The sequence below is a fragment of the Hylobates moloch genome, unplaced genomic scaffold (assembly GCF_009828535.3).
Source record: "Hylobates moloch isolate HMO894 unplaced genomic scaffold, HMol_V3 SCAFFOLD_27, whole genome shotgun sequence".
NCBI classification, from domain to species: Eukaryota; Metazoa; Chordata; class Mammalia; order Primates; family Hylobatidae; genus Hylobates; species Hylobates moloch.
The window spans coordinates 4490319-4507225 of NW_026652302.1; the positions used below are offsets into that span (position 1 = coordinate 4490319).

The 16907-nt window shown below is 36.0% G+C and overlaps 1 protein-coding gene across 8 annotated transcripts in view; it reads right to left on the reverse strand.

Moving 5' to 3' along the window:
- The window catches only part of LOC116463082 (utrophin), a 565754-nt gene that overhangs the window by 94441 nt on the left and 454406 nt on the right, over positions 1-16907 (reverse strand). For all 8 annotated transcript variants that reach the window (XM_032146039.2, XM_032146038.2, XM_032146037.2 and 5 more), the window contains 3 exons: positions 8464-8732; positions 5021-5167; positions 2179-2257 (listed from right to left, as the gene is read on the reverse strand). In XM_032146039.2, the coding sequence (XP_032001930.1) occupies positions 2179-2257; positions 5021-5167; positions 8464-8732 (495 nt within the window). The remainder of the gene's footprint in view (positions 1-2178; positions 2258-5020; positions 5168-8463; positions 8733-16907) is intronic.

A 16907-nucleotide genomic window follows, 5' to 3' on the forward strand; every position in this document is an offset into this window, starting at 1 on the left:
AACTTTGCCAAGCATTTTCAAATATATGTTCTTGGTAAGGAAGCCAGCAAGATACACATTAAAGTTCCATTTGATAGATGAGGAACTAAATGTGTAGAGATACAATAACTTGCCCAAAGAGTGATAGCCAGTAAATAAACGGTCGAGCTCAGATGTGATCTCAATTTCTGAACACCAGTTGAGCAATTTTTCTACTCAACAATTCTTCCTCTCTTTATAAAAGGCAAGCACTCTGTTCTCAATCTATGCCCACCAAAGTATAAAAAGGGATGAAAATGAGGAAGTAGGTATGTTACATTTCTCATTAGAGCCAACCTCATTTCAGTGTTGGCACCAGGCTAATACGTCAGTTTTTATTTTGTGCCTAACTAAACAGGCTTCTTTTATAACCATGGCTGAAGTCCAAGAAATATAATAAAGCCAAAGATTCCAAGCAGCAAAGGATAACAATTATTAAATTTATTAATTGGGACTTTGTTTACACTTCCCCACTCATTTTAATAATTGTTTTGATTTGAATAGCTTCCACCTCCTTGGATTCTCAGTGTTAGATAATACAAGGCCATGTATTTGACTTTTACAAAAATGTGTATAAATTTCACAATATTTTACTTCCAAAAGAATATGTGCTTGATTTCTACTATGAGAGTGATTGCTAGGTGAAAGTGTAGCATTTCATCAATATTAAAGATAACTGATAGTTAGAACTGTAAAGACAGTCTCAATTATTTTGTAAATTCCTCTTTCATTTGGTCTTGGTACATAGCTTTACATTTTGAAAAACTGAGCTTTAGAAATCTGGAATACTTAATAATCTAATAAGTATACAGCAAACCTATTTACTTCATCAACATTGATGGTATCCGGACTTTAAAAATGTGTCCTGGCATCTAGGTACACGGTATATTCCAGGAAGGCCTATACCAAAGATTAACTACCTAAGGTCTAAGATTTGTGAAACAGAAAAACTGTACGGAGTTGAGGTAGGGGTGGGGGCAGTGAGGAGGGTGAGAGGTAGAGAGGTATAGGGCAGGAAGGGGCAGAAAATGACTGATTAAGATTCTTGAAATTGTAAAAGAAAAGCCCAACCTTTAACTGAGGTAAGGCAGTTTATCAATAGTGACAAAAAGATTAAGAGGAAATATAAATGTAATTAATTTAGTTAGAAGATACAGTATTTTTTAGCTGTTTCTATGGTTATAGTTGTAAAAAAACTGTCATAATTGAGAAATAAGCTTTGCCCTAAGTTTTAAAGTTTACTTAAATTGAATTAAATGAAACAAATTGCTTTCTTACATATATTTGCCAAAAGAAATGAAAGGAAAGGAATTAATATTTACTGAAAGCATTTGTGTCAAGAACTGTGCTAGGTGCTTTGTGTAACTGGATATGCCTTGTCATTGAGTTCTCAAAACAATCAGAGGAAATAGGTAATATGGTATTTTAAGACAAAGAGATCAACCTTCAGAAATTCACAGGTCTGGTAAGCGACAGAATGAATGTTTAAACTCAATCTGGTTGACTATAAATCCGACATTCTTTAGTATCCTCAGCAGTGAATGATAAAGTAGAAGCTCAAATTGTTTATGCAAGATCTCAAGAATAGTCCATAAATTTAAAAATTCCAGTTGAAAAATATTACATAAAATTCTACATAGGTGGTTTGGCTACATACGCAATACTTGAATAGAAGAAAAACTAAATATAATCGCAGTGAGCCTAATAAATCAAAATCTTCCCACTTAAAGATTTATGGGGAGTGATTTTTTTTTACTTTGAAAGTTGAAGGTGTGTTTTAAATAAGCACTTTTTAAGCAGAAAAATTAATTTAAAACCTTAAAATATAAAACTGATTTCTTTATTGTGAAAAAGTTCATAATCTTTGCCTATGACAAAGCAATGATGATATGATACTATGTTAGTTATAGCAGACGTTCCAATGAGAAACCACAGCTAAAGATGAGTTCATTTCTGTTCCACCTTGAAGACTTCTCAGTTGTCACTACATTATTACAAATAATAACCATTAAGCAATATTTTCATTGATGTTAGTACCTCCTTACATGCATCTATCTAAATAAACATATTTATAGCAAGGAATACGGCTTCTTCAACTAAAGTGAAAGAAAATGCTAATTCATTCAATTAATGTGATCGGTCCAGTTTATTAGTACTTACTAGAGAGAAAATGCTGAGAGGATGGTCCAAAATCTCTGTGGGCTTCCTGAAGCTGTTTAAGGCGATCATCCACAGAAACCTGTACACATACACATGCAAGTCAGAGGAAATCATTTGATTCCAAAACAATAACTTTAATAATATTTTTGCTTTAAAGACTATAATAAATGATGCTATTGCCCAGGATATGATTGTTTATATAGACCCCTTAGACCCCTTCTCTGTCTCTGGTATCAGAGTAATGGTAAAAAAAAAAAAAAAAAAAAAAAAAAGACTCCTTCTGACCTCAAATAAGAGTAAACAGTGCCAGGTACTCTTCTAAGCAATTTATAGAAATTAACTCTTTAGTCGTCACAATAACTGTAAAGGTTATTTTTATCATCATCTTAGAGATTAAGAAACTAAAACACAAAGAGGTACCCAAGGACATAAAGCTAGTGAGTGGCAACACTCCTGTTCGTATTCTGGTCATCCAGTGCCAGAATCTGTGCCCTAACTGTTACTCTGCATTGCCTCTAAGGCAGTACATTGTTTGTAAAGCCTCTAAAGTCAAAATGTGGTCATGGGATCAGTGACCACTCATCTCTCTTTTGTAAGGAAGATGATAAAAAGTGTTATGGGGAGCAAATGAAAAAGAAGCCTAGGAAACTAGATAGTTAGATAATAGATTATATATATATATATGGGGAGAGAGAGAGAGAAATAGACAGTACATAGATAGTGGATAGTTAGAAGGATAGAGTGAGTGAGGTGGTAGAAGTTAAACAGAGAATGAAAAGACACGTGAGTATGCAACATCTTATTTTCCTCCAAATTTGTATCTGATCATCTCTACTTCAGGTTGAGATAAATATTTAAGTTTGCACAGGCATATTAATGTACTCGTCATATTTTTTAATATACATTTTTGGTTTGGGTTTTGTTTTGTTTGTAAAGACAGAGTCTCACTCTGTTGCCCAGGCTGGAGTTCAGTGGCACGATTATGGCTTACTGCAGCCTCGACCTCCTGGGCTCATGCAATCCTCCCACCTTAGCCTTTCAGGTAGCTGGGACTACACGCATGTGCAATCGCGCCAGGTTAATTTTTTGTTTTTTTGGTAAAGACAAGGTCTCACTATGCTGCCCAGGTTAGATACTCTACATCTTTTATCCACATCTTTGTTTTTGTTTTATTTTTAGAGACAGGGTCTCACTCTGTTGCCCAGGCTGGAGTGCAGTGGCACAAACATAGCTCGCTGTAACCTTGAACTCCTAGCCTCAAGTGATCCTCCCACCTCAGTCTCTCAAGTAGCTAAGACTACAGACGCACACCACACCACACAGGTAATTTTTAAATTTTTATTTTGTAGAGACAGGCTCTTCCTATGTTGCCCAGGATGGTCTCAAACTTCTGACCTCAAGCGACCCTCTCACCTCAGCCTCACAAAATGTTGGGATTACAGGCAAGAGCCCCCATGCCTAGCCTTTTTAAAATACACATTCTATAGTTAGTTCTCTGCATTATGAAAATGTAAAGGGTTACTAAACCGAGAAACTACATGCAAATCAGTAACAACTGCACACAGCCTACTGACATTTCCATTTCCTTTTTCTAGCCTTGGTCATGTAATGCTAGTTATTGTTCCACTTAGACGGACAATCTCATTTGCAGCTGTCCTTAAATGAAACTGTGTATGTCTGGTTCCCTGGACAGCACTAGTTCCTCCTGGTTAGCTATTTAAACTGCATTAGTAAGCACTTTGTTCATTAAGGCCTAAAAGCATTCACATGCCACACTTTATGAGTAAAGAAAATATTACTCCTGCAATTCAACAGTGTTGCCCACCAGCATAGATTTTCCTCTTCTTATCCAACCAGCAACTAACATCTGAGCTCTGGAGGTTACCAGGACCATAGATAAGGATGACAGAATACACATCTTCTTTCAAGTATAACATATTCCCCAACTTCTAATCTTTGGAAATGGTGATAACAGAAATAGAATGGGAAGTAAATCAAAATGGACCATAAGAATCATCACATGAAGATAATGAATTAGAGAAACAGAGCAGAAGAAAAAAAAGAATAAAGAGCAAATATTTCTGTGTTCCACCCACTAGAAAAACACATATAAATTTAACAGATTTTGCTTTACTAATCCTAGGTTATTAACACTCTTTGCAAAGACTAAGATTGTAAAATATTGTACACTGATTTCTTACTTCTTCAGTTTAAGAAATATGAACCACTGAGTGCTTTGATATTGGAGTTAATTCAGCAAATCTATTATATGATAAAATATTATATCTCTCAAATGTTTTTATGCACTACATCAAAATTGCATATTTAAATAAGGTCTAGAGTCATTAAACCAACTGCATTAGCTAAAATCTAAGAACTAAAGGTAAACACAACTGGTATAAATGTGCTATCTGGAAAAAATAAGGAAGATATTTAAATAGCAAGCAGTTAGAAGAACAACAATAGAGACTTTCCTAATTTTTCAAAATGAAAAAAAATACATGATGAAAGTAAGAAAAATGACTCCTTTATGAGCCATTATGTGAAAAATGTTTCTGTGACCTACCACAGATTTCAATTACTGTGATTTATTTAACCTTTTGCAATTTTCTACAAATATCATATGAATAGTACATCAAAAAATTAAATTAAACTCTATAAATAAATGAAGCCTTTAGATTCAAGATACTGAAAGACAAATACCTGATGTAATCACATGCTAAATTCATTATCAAATACCATCAGTAAAGAAAGAGAAAATGGTGAGTGGTAAAATAGTGAGGCAGGGTTTAAAGACCACTCAAGGTGTAAGCCTGCATTATGAAGGGGAATAAACTGATACCTGTAAAAGTTTCCATCGCATATTAAGGTCATCTAGCTGGCGAGACATCTTTAGAGAGGGATGCAGGTCAAGTGGAGACAGCTGACTGGATAAATCATTCACTGTTTTAACTTTAAAGTTGATTGGTGCAATTTCTTCTCTAAATGCCTACAAGACAAGAACCAAAAATTTATTATTGGAAAAGAATACAACAAAAGCTAGTACAGTTGATCCTTGAATAACTTAGGTCTGAACTGCATGAGTTCACGTATGCACAGATTTTTCTCAACCAAACTGCCTGGGTCTATTTATGCACAGATTTTTTTCAACCAAACATATGGAAAATACAGTATTTGCAGGATGCGAAACCCATGTATATATGGAGAGCTGACTTTTCATACATGCAGGTTCCACAGGGAAATGTGGGACTTGAGTATACATGAGTTTTGGTACATGGGGGGTCCTGGAACTGTACTTCCAAATAAATGGCAAGGCCAGCTCAGAGGAAATGAACTACAGTTGCCCACTCAACAACAGCTGACTTAATTCAGGTCTTCAGTAACTTGGATGAAGAACCAAAAGGTCACTGTTTATTACCCAAAGAATATAAATAAGTGTGTGAAGAGAAAAATTATAATTCAAACTTATTTAAATGATTATGTATTTCCTTTCATGCTTTTTATTATATGCAGTTTACTCTGGAAAATGTATGCCATTATTTTCCACTTTACTGATATCTAATGTTGATTCTATCTTTGGTTTGTATTCGTATTTTCTTTTTGTTTCGTTTTAACATAGCTACCTTAATATTTTTTCACCAAATGCAACAACTTGATTTTAACATGTTTCCACTTAAAATTAAGTTAGAAAGTGGCCAGTAGAAACAACATTCCTAACCATGAAACCAATGCCTAATTACAGACTCAAGAGGTAAGATCTATCCCTGTCAAAACAATTTATAATCACTGTCTGTGGTTAGGCCTTGGGCAGGAAGAGTGGAGTCTACAGGAAAAAAGGTAAATGAGTCTTAGAATTGACAAATGCCACCTCTGAGCAAGGTCTAGAATCATTAAAACAACTTACTAAGAGCACTTAGAAATTGTAGTTATGAGCATCCATATTCTTGATGTCCCCAGTAAAGAATGGAAGCTGCTTGGGAATAGGCCCTCACTATTCAGCACAGGACTTGCAATCCAAGAGAGGCAGAATTAATTTCTATTGACAAAGGCCCACAAAAATGATATTTGAGCAATATTAAGCTAAGACAGAATGGATAATGGAACTGGGATACTAAAGGAAAACAGTTTAAGTTGAAATTGGCCACAAAATTATAGTTAATAATGTACCAAACTGGATTTAGAAGTAGTAGGTGTTGTAAACATCCCATTAGCTTTGCCCTCAGGTTTCATCATTTCTACATTGTCCACTCTTTAAGTGGGGAGGCTCTTTAAGTCTCTTTAAGAGACTAGAGTCAGAGTGAGAACTATGAATGTTGGAAGTTTGAAGTCAACATGTGTAAAGTAAGAAATATCACCAAACCCTGCAGCTACCAACATTTCAAAGACAGGGTAGAAGAAGGGAAGCCTACAAATTCATGGGAATTGCTGCAATATGGAAGAAGAAAAAGAGTTGAGATAGTTTTTTTCCATTGCAGCAGATTTGGCATTTTAATAGATGACAGAATGTGCATACACAGACAAACACACAAATACAATTAAATAAGCCAAGAGCAGTTGTATGGTAACAGAAGCATTATAAGTGTAAAAAAATTCACAATTAATATAGAAGCACAGGGAAGGAGGAGGGGTGGGTTAGAGTGGGCAAAGGGATTTTTCAGTCTGGACTTTGAAAAGGCCTGGGTCCCTCAGATTCAGTTTCAGAACAATTACAGAATTCAAATCCTTCAAAGTTTCTTCAGTCAGGATTTTAACTATATGCATTAATATTCTCTCCATGGGTAGGTACCTTGGAGGACTCAAGAACTGTAATTAGCTTTTAAAATCAACATCTTTTTATTTTTTATCTATTAAAGATTAAAAATGAAATGCCAGAAAATGTTTTGAGATGCATATAATTTCAAATAATAGCCTATTTTATTTCAAAAGATAGTGAACTTTTAAAAAATAGAATATAACTTCAAGACAGGCTTTAAAAATCTTTTGGAACAAAAAAGAAATTTAAATTTTTCCTCTCCAAAAATAATGTTTCTCTATATAAGCCACAGGTTAAAACATTTAAAAAGCTTTGACAAACAAGGTCTTTGGTTTTTGTTTTTCTTTTTATGGTCAGGTGTTATATGGCAATGAGGAGTCTTTCTATCAAGAAAGTTTATCTTTTGTTTTTGAAGAGCTTCCAAATTAAGGGGCTTGAGATAAAGCAAGTTTTAAAATGGTTTCAGAACTGCTGTGTGTTCTAGTATAAAGAACCTATTTATCATGTTATGACTGCACTTTCCTATAACAGAATAAAAGACTATGTGGCCTTCCTTGCCATAAAAACAGAACATCTGCTAGTATCAAAGGTGCTAACTGGCAGTCTGTTGGCAGGTGTGACTCCTAAGCCCTTCTCCTGCCAGAAGGTGTGTATTCTGTAAATAAGAACGATTAACGATAATTTTAGGGAGTTAACATTATTTGATTACCCCTAAGAATTTCATTTTCCAGTTGCTTTGACATATTTAATAATATTTAGCAAAATTCAATACTTATTTTTATCTGACTACACTGTCAATGGGATTTGGGGTATACTTTAAACCATCTCTTACATCTCTTATTGTCTAAATTTTATTAACTTTTTTTCAGGAGATGTTCTAGAATATGGGGACCAAAGAGGATGTAACCATAAGTCTAACATCCATAGCTCTGGGCAATTCCTGACTACAAACAGAATTTATAGCTAAACTAATTCTTCATTAATATACAGTAAGTTACAATTTATAGATAGAGTTCCCAGTAAAAGAGTGCGCTTTTGATTAAATCTCTATCTCCGTCCACCAATTTACAAGAGATACCGAGTAGAGAGGAACCTGGAGACTATACCATATGGACACAACTCTGCAAAATCCAGGTTCTGGGAATCAATACAAAACAAACAATTCAGTGTCTTTAACAAATAAACTGAAAAGGAAAAAGGAAGAGCGGGGAAATCTAGAGATTAAAAATATTTTTTAAAAACAGGTAAACCTAACCTATATTGTCTAGAGATGCACAGCTGGATAAAAAATAAAAATAAATGTAAATTATCAAAAAAGTTGCATTAGTTGTTATTTGGGGGCAGGGGGTTCCAATGAACCCCAATGAGGGTCATATGGAAAGCACCTGTCCTGACTCCTGATGGGTGGGGTTGCAGCGGTGTTGGCTTTGTAACAATCCCTTATAACAATTTATATATGTAGCTCTCTTTATTTGTGTTATATTTAACAAGAAAACATTTCTTAAAAATCCTTCAAAGACAATGATGCTGACCATGATTTTTTCAATGTGATCCTGCAGCGAGTCAATGAGTAAGTCTCCCACGGGCTTCCAGCCATTCCGCACGGACTCTGCCTCCTTCATGTCAGCATCCAGGTCGTCCATAGCTCCTTGCAGGTCTCTGAGTTTCTCCAATGCCTTGTCCACTTGCTTTTGCCAATTGCTAGTTACAGCATTTAGACTTTCCCATTTTTCTTTGACTTCAGAAGATTGTTTGCGCATGGCTTTGGCAATCTTTTGGGCTCTCTCCTCAGGAGTTAATTCTGTGATTTAAAAAAAGGAAAAGAATAATTTGGATGTTTGATTGTATATTCTTAATAGCCAAGTGTGAGTGTTACCATCGTTACTGAGGAATACAGAGAAAAAGTAAGAAAAAATTACTCCAGGGTAAAAATTGTCCAGGGTAAGAAAAAATTTCTCCATACTTCATCCATGAATTCTCTGCTATATCTAATCATACACTCAAAAGGAGAATAAAACAGTTACTGAGATTAATAAATTGACCCAGTTTTTGAATTTTAATATATTTGTAAAGCCACTGAAATGTAAGAAGATAACACAAGAAATAAACCAATTTTTGTTTATCATAAATTTAGTTACACAAAATCCAAAGACACTTTTTCATTTCAGTATTCTCAAGAGAAATGGTAAGTATAATTAATGAAGAATGACTATAGATTATAAGCAAAAACTCTCAGAAAATAAGATTGATTTATTGTGTTCCTAAAAATAAATAACAAGACAAATAACATACCTTAGATAGTGATCATCTCTCTAAGGCTGTTTAGCAGTTTAGTTTTATTAATAAAGGGCATCATCTGCAGCCCACAAACATTTTAGCAGGAAGATAACAAGATTTCAAGGACCATCCCGAGTTTGTAATAGAGCAAGGGGGCTTCCACAATGCCTGAAATAAACTTAGAGTTTCAGGTAGCAGGCCTAACACATGGACAGGCCACAGGATGTGGGCTGGAACAGTCCAGAGGAGAAGCAAAGGATACAGACAGAAATCAAAGTCAAGTTCAAAGCCAAGTGTCAGAAATATAAGAGATGGGGAGCTGGTAAAGCAAGGGCAGAGGAATGCAGTCAACACTGAGGAGAAATTCTCAAGACAGCTTAGAAAGGTCTCCAGCATGGCTCCACACTCCTGGGGCCTCACTATCTTCTACACCTTAAAACACCTCCTTTCTTATCTAGCTGATTTGATGGTGGTATCCAACTGTCCACTGCAAATAAAGAGGCAGTGCAATCGACATAAACTGTACATTAATTTGAGACAGAGAACACATTCTTCTTTGTGATAACATCTCATCTTTCAGTACACATCACATTAGCAATTTCCACTTCACCTCAAAATGTTCCAAATCACTTGGAAAATGATCATCATAAGATGAACTTCATCATAAAATGCACAGAAGCAAGCTTTCCTAAACTGTAACTTTCATCCTCAGTGTAAATTGGTTTGCCTGACTTTATTTAAATATTATATAAAAGCCAAGTCAAAGGTGACAGAACACATATGTTTGTCTCTCTAAATTTCAAAAAAATTCTAGACATTGATATTTAGCAACCACAGAACTACAAGTTGTGCTGCTTAAGTGGTGGAAGTCTACAGGGAAACTTCAGAAATCTCTTGGCAGCTGAACTGAAGGAAAGAAGAGAAAACATCACAATCGGTAGATAGGCTGAATATACCAGTACAAGATAAATAAAGAAAATAAGTGAATTAGAGGCCAGGTGTGGCGGCTCATGCCTGTAATCCCAGCACTTTAGGAGGCTGAGGTGGGTGGATCACCTGAGGTCAGGAGTTGGAGACCAGCCTGGCCAACATGGCGAAACCCCATCTCTACTAAAAATATAAAAATTAGCCGGGCGTGCTGGTGGGCACCTGTAATCCCAGCTACTCAGGAGGCTGGGTCAGGAGAATTGCTTGAACCCAGGAGATGGAGGTTGCAGTGAGCCGACACAGTGCCATTGCCTGGGTGACAGAGTTGAGACTCCATCTCAAAAAAAATAATAAAAAATAAAAAAATAAGTGAATTAGAGAAACAGGTTCAAGTAACCCTCTAGGAGCCCAGAGAAAAGCCCTAAAACATGCAACATGTCAGGATTGCAAAGGCTTCTTGAGAAAGCAGCTTTCTGAAGGCCAGGGTATCATTAAAAAGGCAAACTTTATTTAAATCCTTATACCTTCAAGATATCTAGGCTGGGTGTGGTAGCTCATGCCTGTAATCCCTGCACTTTGGGAGGCCAAGGCAGGTGGATCACCTGAGGTCAGGAGTTTGAGACCAGCCTGGCCAACATGATGAAACCCCATTTCTATTAAAAATACAAAAAAATTAGCTGGGTATGGTGGCGCACGCCTGTAGTCCCAGCTACTCAGGAGGCTAAGGCAGGAGAATTGCTTGACCCCGGGAGGCGGAGGTTGCAGTGAGCCAATATTGTGCCACTGTACTCCAGGCTGGGCAACAAAGAGCAAAACCCCATCTCAGAAAAAAAAAAGATACCTAAAAAATCATAAATATATAATATCTATATTGCATATATTTTATATAAATATAAAATGCTATGTCTACGATGAAAAAAATCATTCTTAGGCTCATGAGAGGTGGTAACGTTTATGATTAAACACCTGTGGTTGTTAATAAGTCACTTGGGGTTTTTCAAAAATATATCTTAAGCATTGACTACTGTAAAAAAAGAAATACACTACTCATTTCAGAACGGACAACTTAATTATGGTAATTTTCCTCAGATAAAGTAAAAACTCATTCTGTCAGACATTAAATAACCTGGCACGGGGAGGCCCATGGGTTCTTTGTCTTGTGACAAAACATCATCTGCTGCCTCTGACGTTTTTATCTTTCCTTAATGTAAAAATCTATTGATTGAGCAGTCCTTGTGCAGTATTTATTACATAATCCCCACTCAAGCAGCTACTCAGAAGAAAAGAAAAGCTCTATGTTCAATTCACCATCTGTCTGCCAGAAAGGAAACATATCAACGAATCACTTTTGAGTCAAAATAAGTTTCCCAGTGCAGCAACAATCTCAGCTGAATGCATACTTTAAGCCAAGCACAGAGCAAAGTAAAAAACAAAACTTTCTAGAAGTCTGTGAAATACATAAGAAGAAGCAACATGTGATATATGAAGGCATGACTATTTGGAGTAAAATAAATAATAAATAAATTCAAACATCTGAAAGGCAGAAAAAAATGAAAAAAAGGGAAATGATTGCATTCTTAAAAAAAAAAAAAAAAGTCCTGTCATTTGAAAATCAAAGGACAAATGTTACTTGAGATTTTCTGAATAGATATTTGTGGTAACTGCTAAAGCCCACCTACAAGTAGAAGTACAGGATCTTCTCCACCAGTGAAGAACCCCGGTGTCATATTAGAAATGACCCTCACAGTGAGGGACTGAGTGAGTTTTTAAGGCTGTTAATCCAGGAACCCTCCACCAAAAGGTACTGATTTCCCTGGTAAGGGTAAGGTCTGGCACGGACAGATAGATGCCAAAGCTCCCCAGGTGGTTCTAACAGGTTGTCAGGATGGAATGCAGCTAGCCTACTGGCATATAAATTGATTTCTCTGGACCATGTAACTGAAGCTCACGGGATATTTTCACACCATTGGGTTCTTGTGTCAATGCAGAGCACAGTCACTAAATACTGGAGGCCAGAGAGCAAATGAAGCTCGGTGACAAGAGGGTAATCTAATTTGCATTGGGAAAGGCAGTAATAGAGGCTAATGCTAGAGACAGAGGAAACAGCAGGAGAAAACCAAATAAATTTGCTAGCAATTCTGAGACCAGAAGACTTTTTTTTCCTATGTCACTTTCCTACTCTCTAAAGTGTGTGTGTGTGTGTGTGTGTGTCTGTGTATGCCCTGTCACTCTCCATTCTCCTCCCTTCGGGTCTTCCCATTGAACTGGCCAAAATTTGAGGGTAGAATTATATTACATACATATACACTCAACTACTCAGAAGAAAATATATATATTTATGTATACTATAGATAAGTAAAATTACGTATATATTATATATAATTTTTATATATTTATATTTAAAAATTATATATATATATATATATAAACTATTTTTTTTTAGTCAGCATCTCGCTCTGTTGCCCCAGCTGAAGTGCAGTAGCATGAGCATGGCTCACAGCATCAAGCTCCTGGGCTCAAGTCATCCTCCCGCCTCAGCTTTCTGAGTAGCTGGGATCACGGTTATGTGCCACAGTGGCCAGCTAATTTTTTTTTTTTTTAGGGATGAGGTCTCACTATGTTACCCAGGCCGGTCTCAAACTTCTGGCCTCATATGGTCCTCCCACCTCAGTCTCCCAAAGGGCTAAGATTACAGGCATAAGCCACTGCACCTAGCCTCTTACTTGTACTTTTATATTTATTTATATTATATATTTATATATTATGTATTATAAATATTATACTTATTTTATATTCATATTTTATAATTTTTAAATACCAATTTATTTATTGCATTACAAAGCTATTTAAGGGAGCACAGATAACTATCTTTTAGAAAGAAGAAACAAGAAGAAGACAAAGGAAGAGAGGAAAAGGGAAAGACCAATCCTGACGTTTTCTGTCATCCAATTACCTTTACTTCTTCAAATATGCAAATTAGTGGCACAGCATTTATGCCACGCTCTCCTTTATACCATGAGGAAAAAGACTATAATACACTTCCCTAGAATGCAGGTGAAAAACCAAAGCCAGACCAGGAACAGAGACTAGGATTTGGAATCAGTCCTGCTCCCATTTTGCCCACTGCCCCTAGGTCAGTTACTTGACCTGCCCAGCCCAGTTTTATCAAGTGCAAACCCTATTTTCTCATGCTAGAAAAATATTTTATTTCAAGAGTCTATTTTACCTCAATTCAATTATGTAAGAAGGTTGAGCCTCTGTACATCTCAAAGAAATCTTAATAGTAGAGGAAAAAAAACCCTTCCTTTGAGTGCTTATGCAAAGCTATTTTTTAAATTTTAAAAATGAAACTATGTTTCTCCCATGAAATAATGATAGAAATTTATTAGAATTCACCCAGTGTTATTGTTTAATAAACATTTCCCATATGTATTGTATTTTTTCTCAATTATGATATCAACATTTATAATCTCCATTGTGGCTTTTCTACTCAGGTTTTAAAGCCCAATGTCATGAATGTTTTCTTTCCTTCCATATTGATTTTATAGTAGCCAGTCTAGAGATTGGTATGTCCTCAGTATATAATTACTTAATTGAGTTGGACTGAATAGAATTTTTAGTGCTCCTTTTTATTGAGAACATTCAACTTTACAATTTTAAGTGGACATATTTTCACTTCATTTTTCTTCCTCCTTCTCACATCTGCGTAAAGCACTTATAAAAAAAAACCATTGTGAAATGGATCAACCTTACAAAGTCATTTCAAGTATGGTAATTCCAAATACCTTATTTATACTATTTGCTTTTTTGCATGTATCTATAATCTTACTGTTTTATTCTACCAAAAGATGAAAAGGAAATATTAAAACAATCAAGTAAAGAAAAAAAATTAACAACTGGCATTTTTACTGCTGGATAATTGGGTAGAAGAAAAGGTTAGGAGATTGTATGCAAGTTCCAATACTAAATAGTTACATAATCCTAGATACATTCCTTATCTCTTTCAACCTCAGTTAATATATAGAAAGCTACTGGCACATGTGTGGCACACAGTAGGCTCTTGAGGAAGGTTACTCTTTCATTCCTTTTTACTATTTTATAATTAGCTCTGGGAGGCTTAGATATCTGTAGAGATTTTCACATAAGCAAACCACGTTGATTAGCCAATAAGAACTCAAGGGAAAAGACTTGACTTGCCCTCTCTCAGTATCTCTCTCTCTTTACCCCCCTCCTATTTCTCTCTCTGTCTCCTCATGACCAAAAGATGTTTCTGATTAAAATATTGGGAAATACATTATTTCCTAATTTTCTGATTAAGTGATTAAGATCCATTTAATAACTCTGAAATGTTCAATCAGTGTTTGAGAGGGCCCTGACCATTTCCTACTCTGTACAATAACTGATGACAACCACTCATTATGAGCCAGATTACAAGTACATCAAGTGCCACGGCTGATTAATGATCCTAATTATGTCCATTTAATAAATTATAAGGATGACAATAACAAGAGGCTACTCAGAGCAGATTCACCTGTTAATATGTAGCCTAAATCTTTCAATATGGATATGATAAAGATGGCATGGATTCATCCATGCTGCCGGTGGACTTCTCAAATTCTTTTTTTTTCTTTTTTTAAGAAAAGAGAACATAGATATATTTAGGGAACATCAAGACCTCAAAAGTAAATAGATTTAGGGACTACCTTCCACAAATATTAAATGCAAGTTATTAAGAGAGGGGACACAAATGGAGGGGAACTCAGAATACAAAACACGCTGTGGAGGGAGCTACATGGCACCACTGACCTGAAGTCAATAGAGGCAGAACTGGAGTCTAAATACATTCAAGGTTTACTCTTCCTGTGAAGTGGCCAAAGTAAATAAGCCCAGTGTTGAGTGGAGGAAGAAGCAGGGGCCAACCACTAGACAGATGCAACTCCAAGGAAAGAAGCAGGAAGAGCAAAGAGACCCTGGAACAGACAACCAGGGCCTCGCTAAGCAACCTGAGATCTTTCCATTTTCTTCATTCAGGAATAATCCCTGAATTTCCTCCAAGTAGTGGCAGTTTTGTGATTTATTCAAGCTAATTCCTTTGGGCTAGACATCAACAGATGGGTCACTGGGGGCAGGCAGGTGGCAATAAAAGAGAAGAGGAAAAGCTGAGAATGCTTCAGGAGGAAAAAAACATCTGTTTTGCCCACTACTGTATCCCGAGTAACTAGAACACACCCCTTGTAAATGGTAGGCACTCAAAACGTACTTGTTAAATGCATGAATCAATCTCTGTACAATATATTTAACTAGAAAAAGAAAATAAAAAAGAAAATTCTCCCCTTTCTCCTTCAAGAATCAAAGGACAGGAGTTTTAGATTCAAAGTCTTTTATTTCTTGCCACACGACTGCCCATCTCTCCCTAGGCTGCTTCCCAGCTAAACACAGCCCCTAGTGATTGATCAAGCTACAAGGAAGTCTGGAGCTTTCTATCCATGCTCTGCCATTCTTATAAGTTAAATATGGCTTATGTTTATGTACTGCCAAAATAAGTGATGAGTTTAATTGAAGAGGAGAATTTATGCCTGTGCTAGGATTATACTTCTTAAAAAATGGCAAAAGCTCTAATTCTTGGAAGATTCCAGCTTTCTACTAAGAACAACAAGAATCACAAAAAATAAGTACATTACACCACGCTAAAAGAGCCTTTTATCCTCCGGTCCTTTATGTCTAAATCAGAAAGTAATGTCTCAGATGCTGATTATAATAAAATACACACGTGTAAATTATTGCCATCTTTTTATGAGGCAAATGTGATTTACGAATGGCTGTAACACTGATTAGAGAACATAACAGATGGTAAACAATTAATTGAAAATGCTATGTCCATCAAACAAACTTTATCATATAATTCTTCATGAAGACTGTTGTTTATTTAAATGAGATTTTATTACTATGGTAGGAGTTAGCATGAAAAACATTTTCCAAATTTTTTTTTTTTTTTTGAGACGGAGTCTCGCTCTGTCGCCCAGGCTGGAGTGCAGTGGCGCAATCTCGGCTCACTGCAAGCTCCGCCTCCCGGGTTCACGCCATTCTCCTGCCTCAGCCTCCAAGTAGCTGGGACTACAGGCGCCCGCCACCACGCCCGGCTATTTTTTTTTGTATTTTTAGTAGAGACGGGGTTTCACCGTGGTCTCGATCTCCTGACCTCATGATCCACCCGCCTCGGCCTCCCAAAGTGCTGGGATTACAAGCGTGAGCCACCGCGCCCGGCCCATTTTCCAAATTTTTACCCAATTGATGGGCTTACTCAGCTGGCTCGTTGTATTTTAGAAAAGTTGAAGACTAGATGCATTATATTCATACAGATATTATAGAACTTTAACTTGTGAAAAATCACATTACTGCTCTGTAGTTAAGAACACTGGAAAAGAAAGTAACATTATATTTTTCTGTGCTTTTTCATGCATTACAACTTTACTAATTTAATTTGGACTTGAGAAGCTAATGAAATTATTTTCGTGGTCTATAGGCCTGAAAGCAATTACTTATACTTCAAATTTTTATATGAAAATTAAAAAGACAAAGTCTAATATTGCCTAGACGCCTTCTCCCTCGGTGTTAGGAAATCAGTGAACTGTTTATGATTCCATTATGCAGCGTGGTATTTCAGTGAAGAAAGAGCAACAATAAAAAAGCAAAGAGTTATAAACATATTCAATTACTGTGTGAATTATTTTAAAATCGAAGAAAATAGAAAATAAAATGCTTCTATTGAATA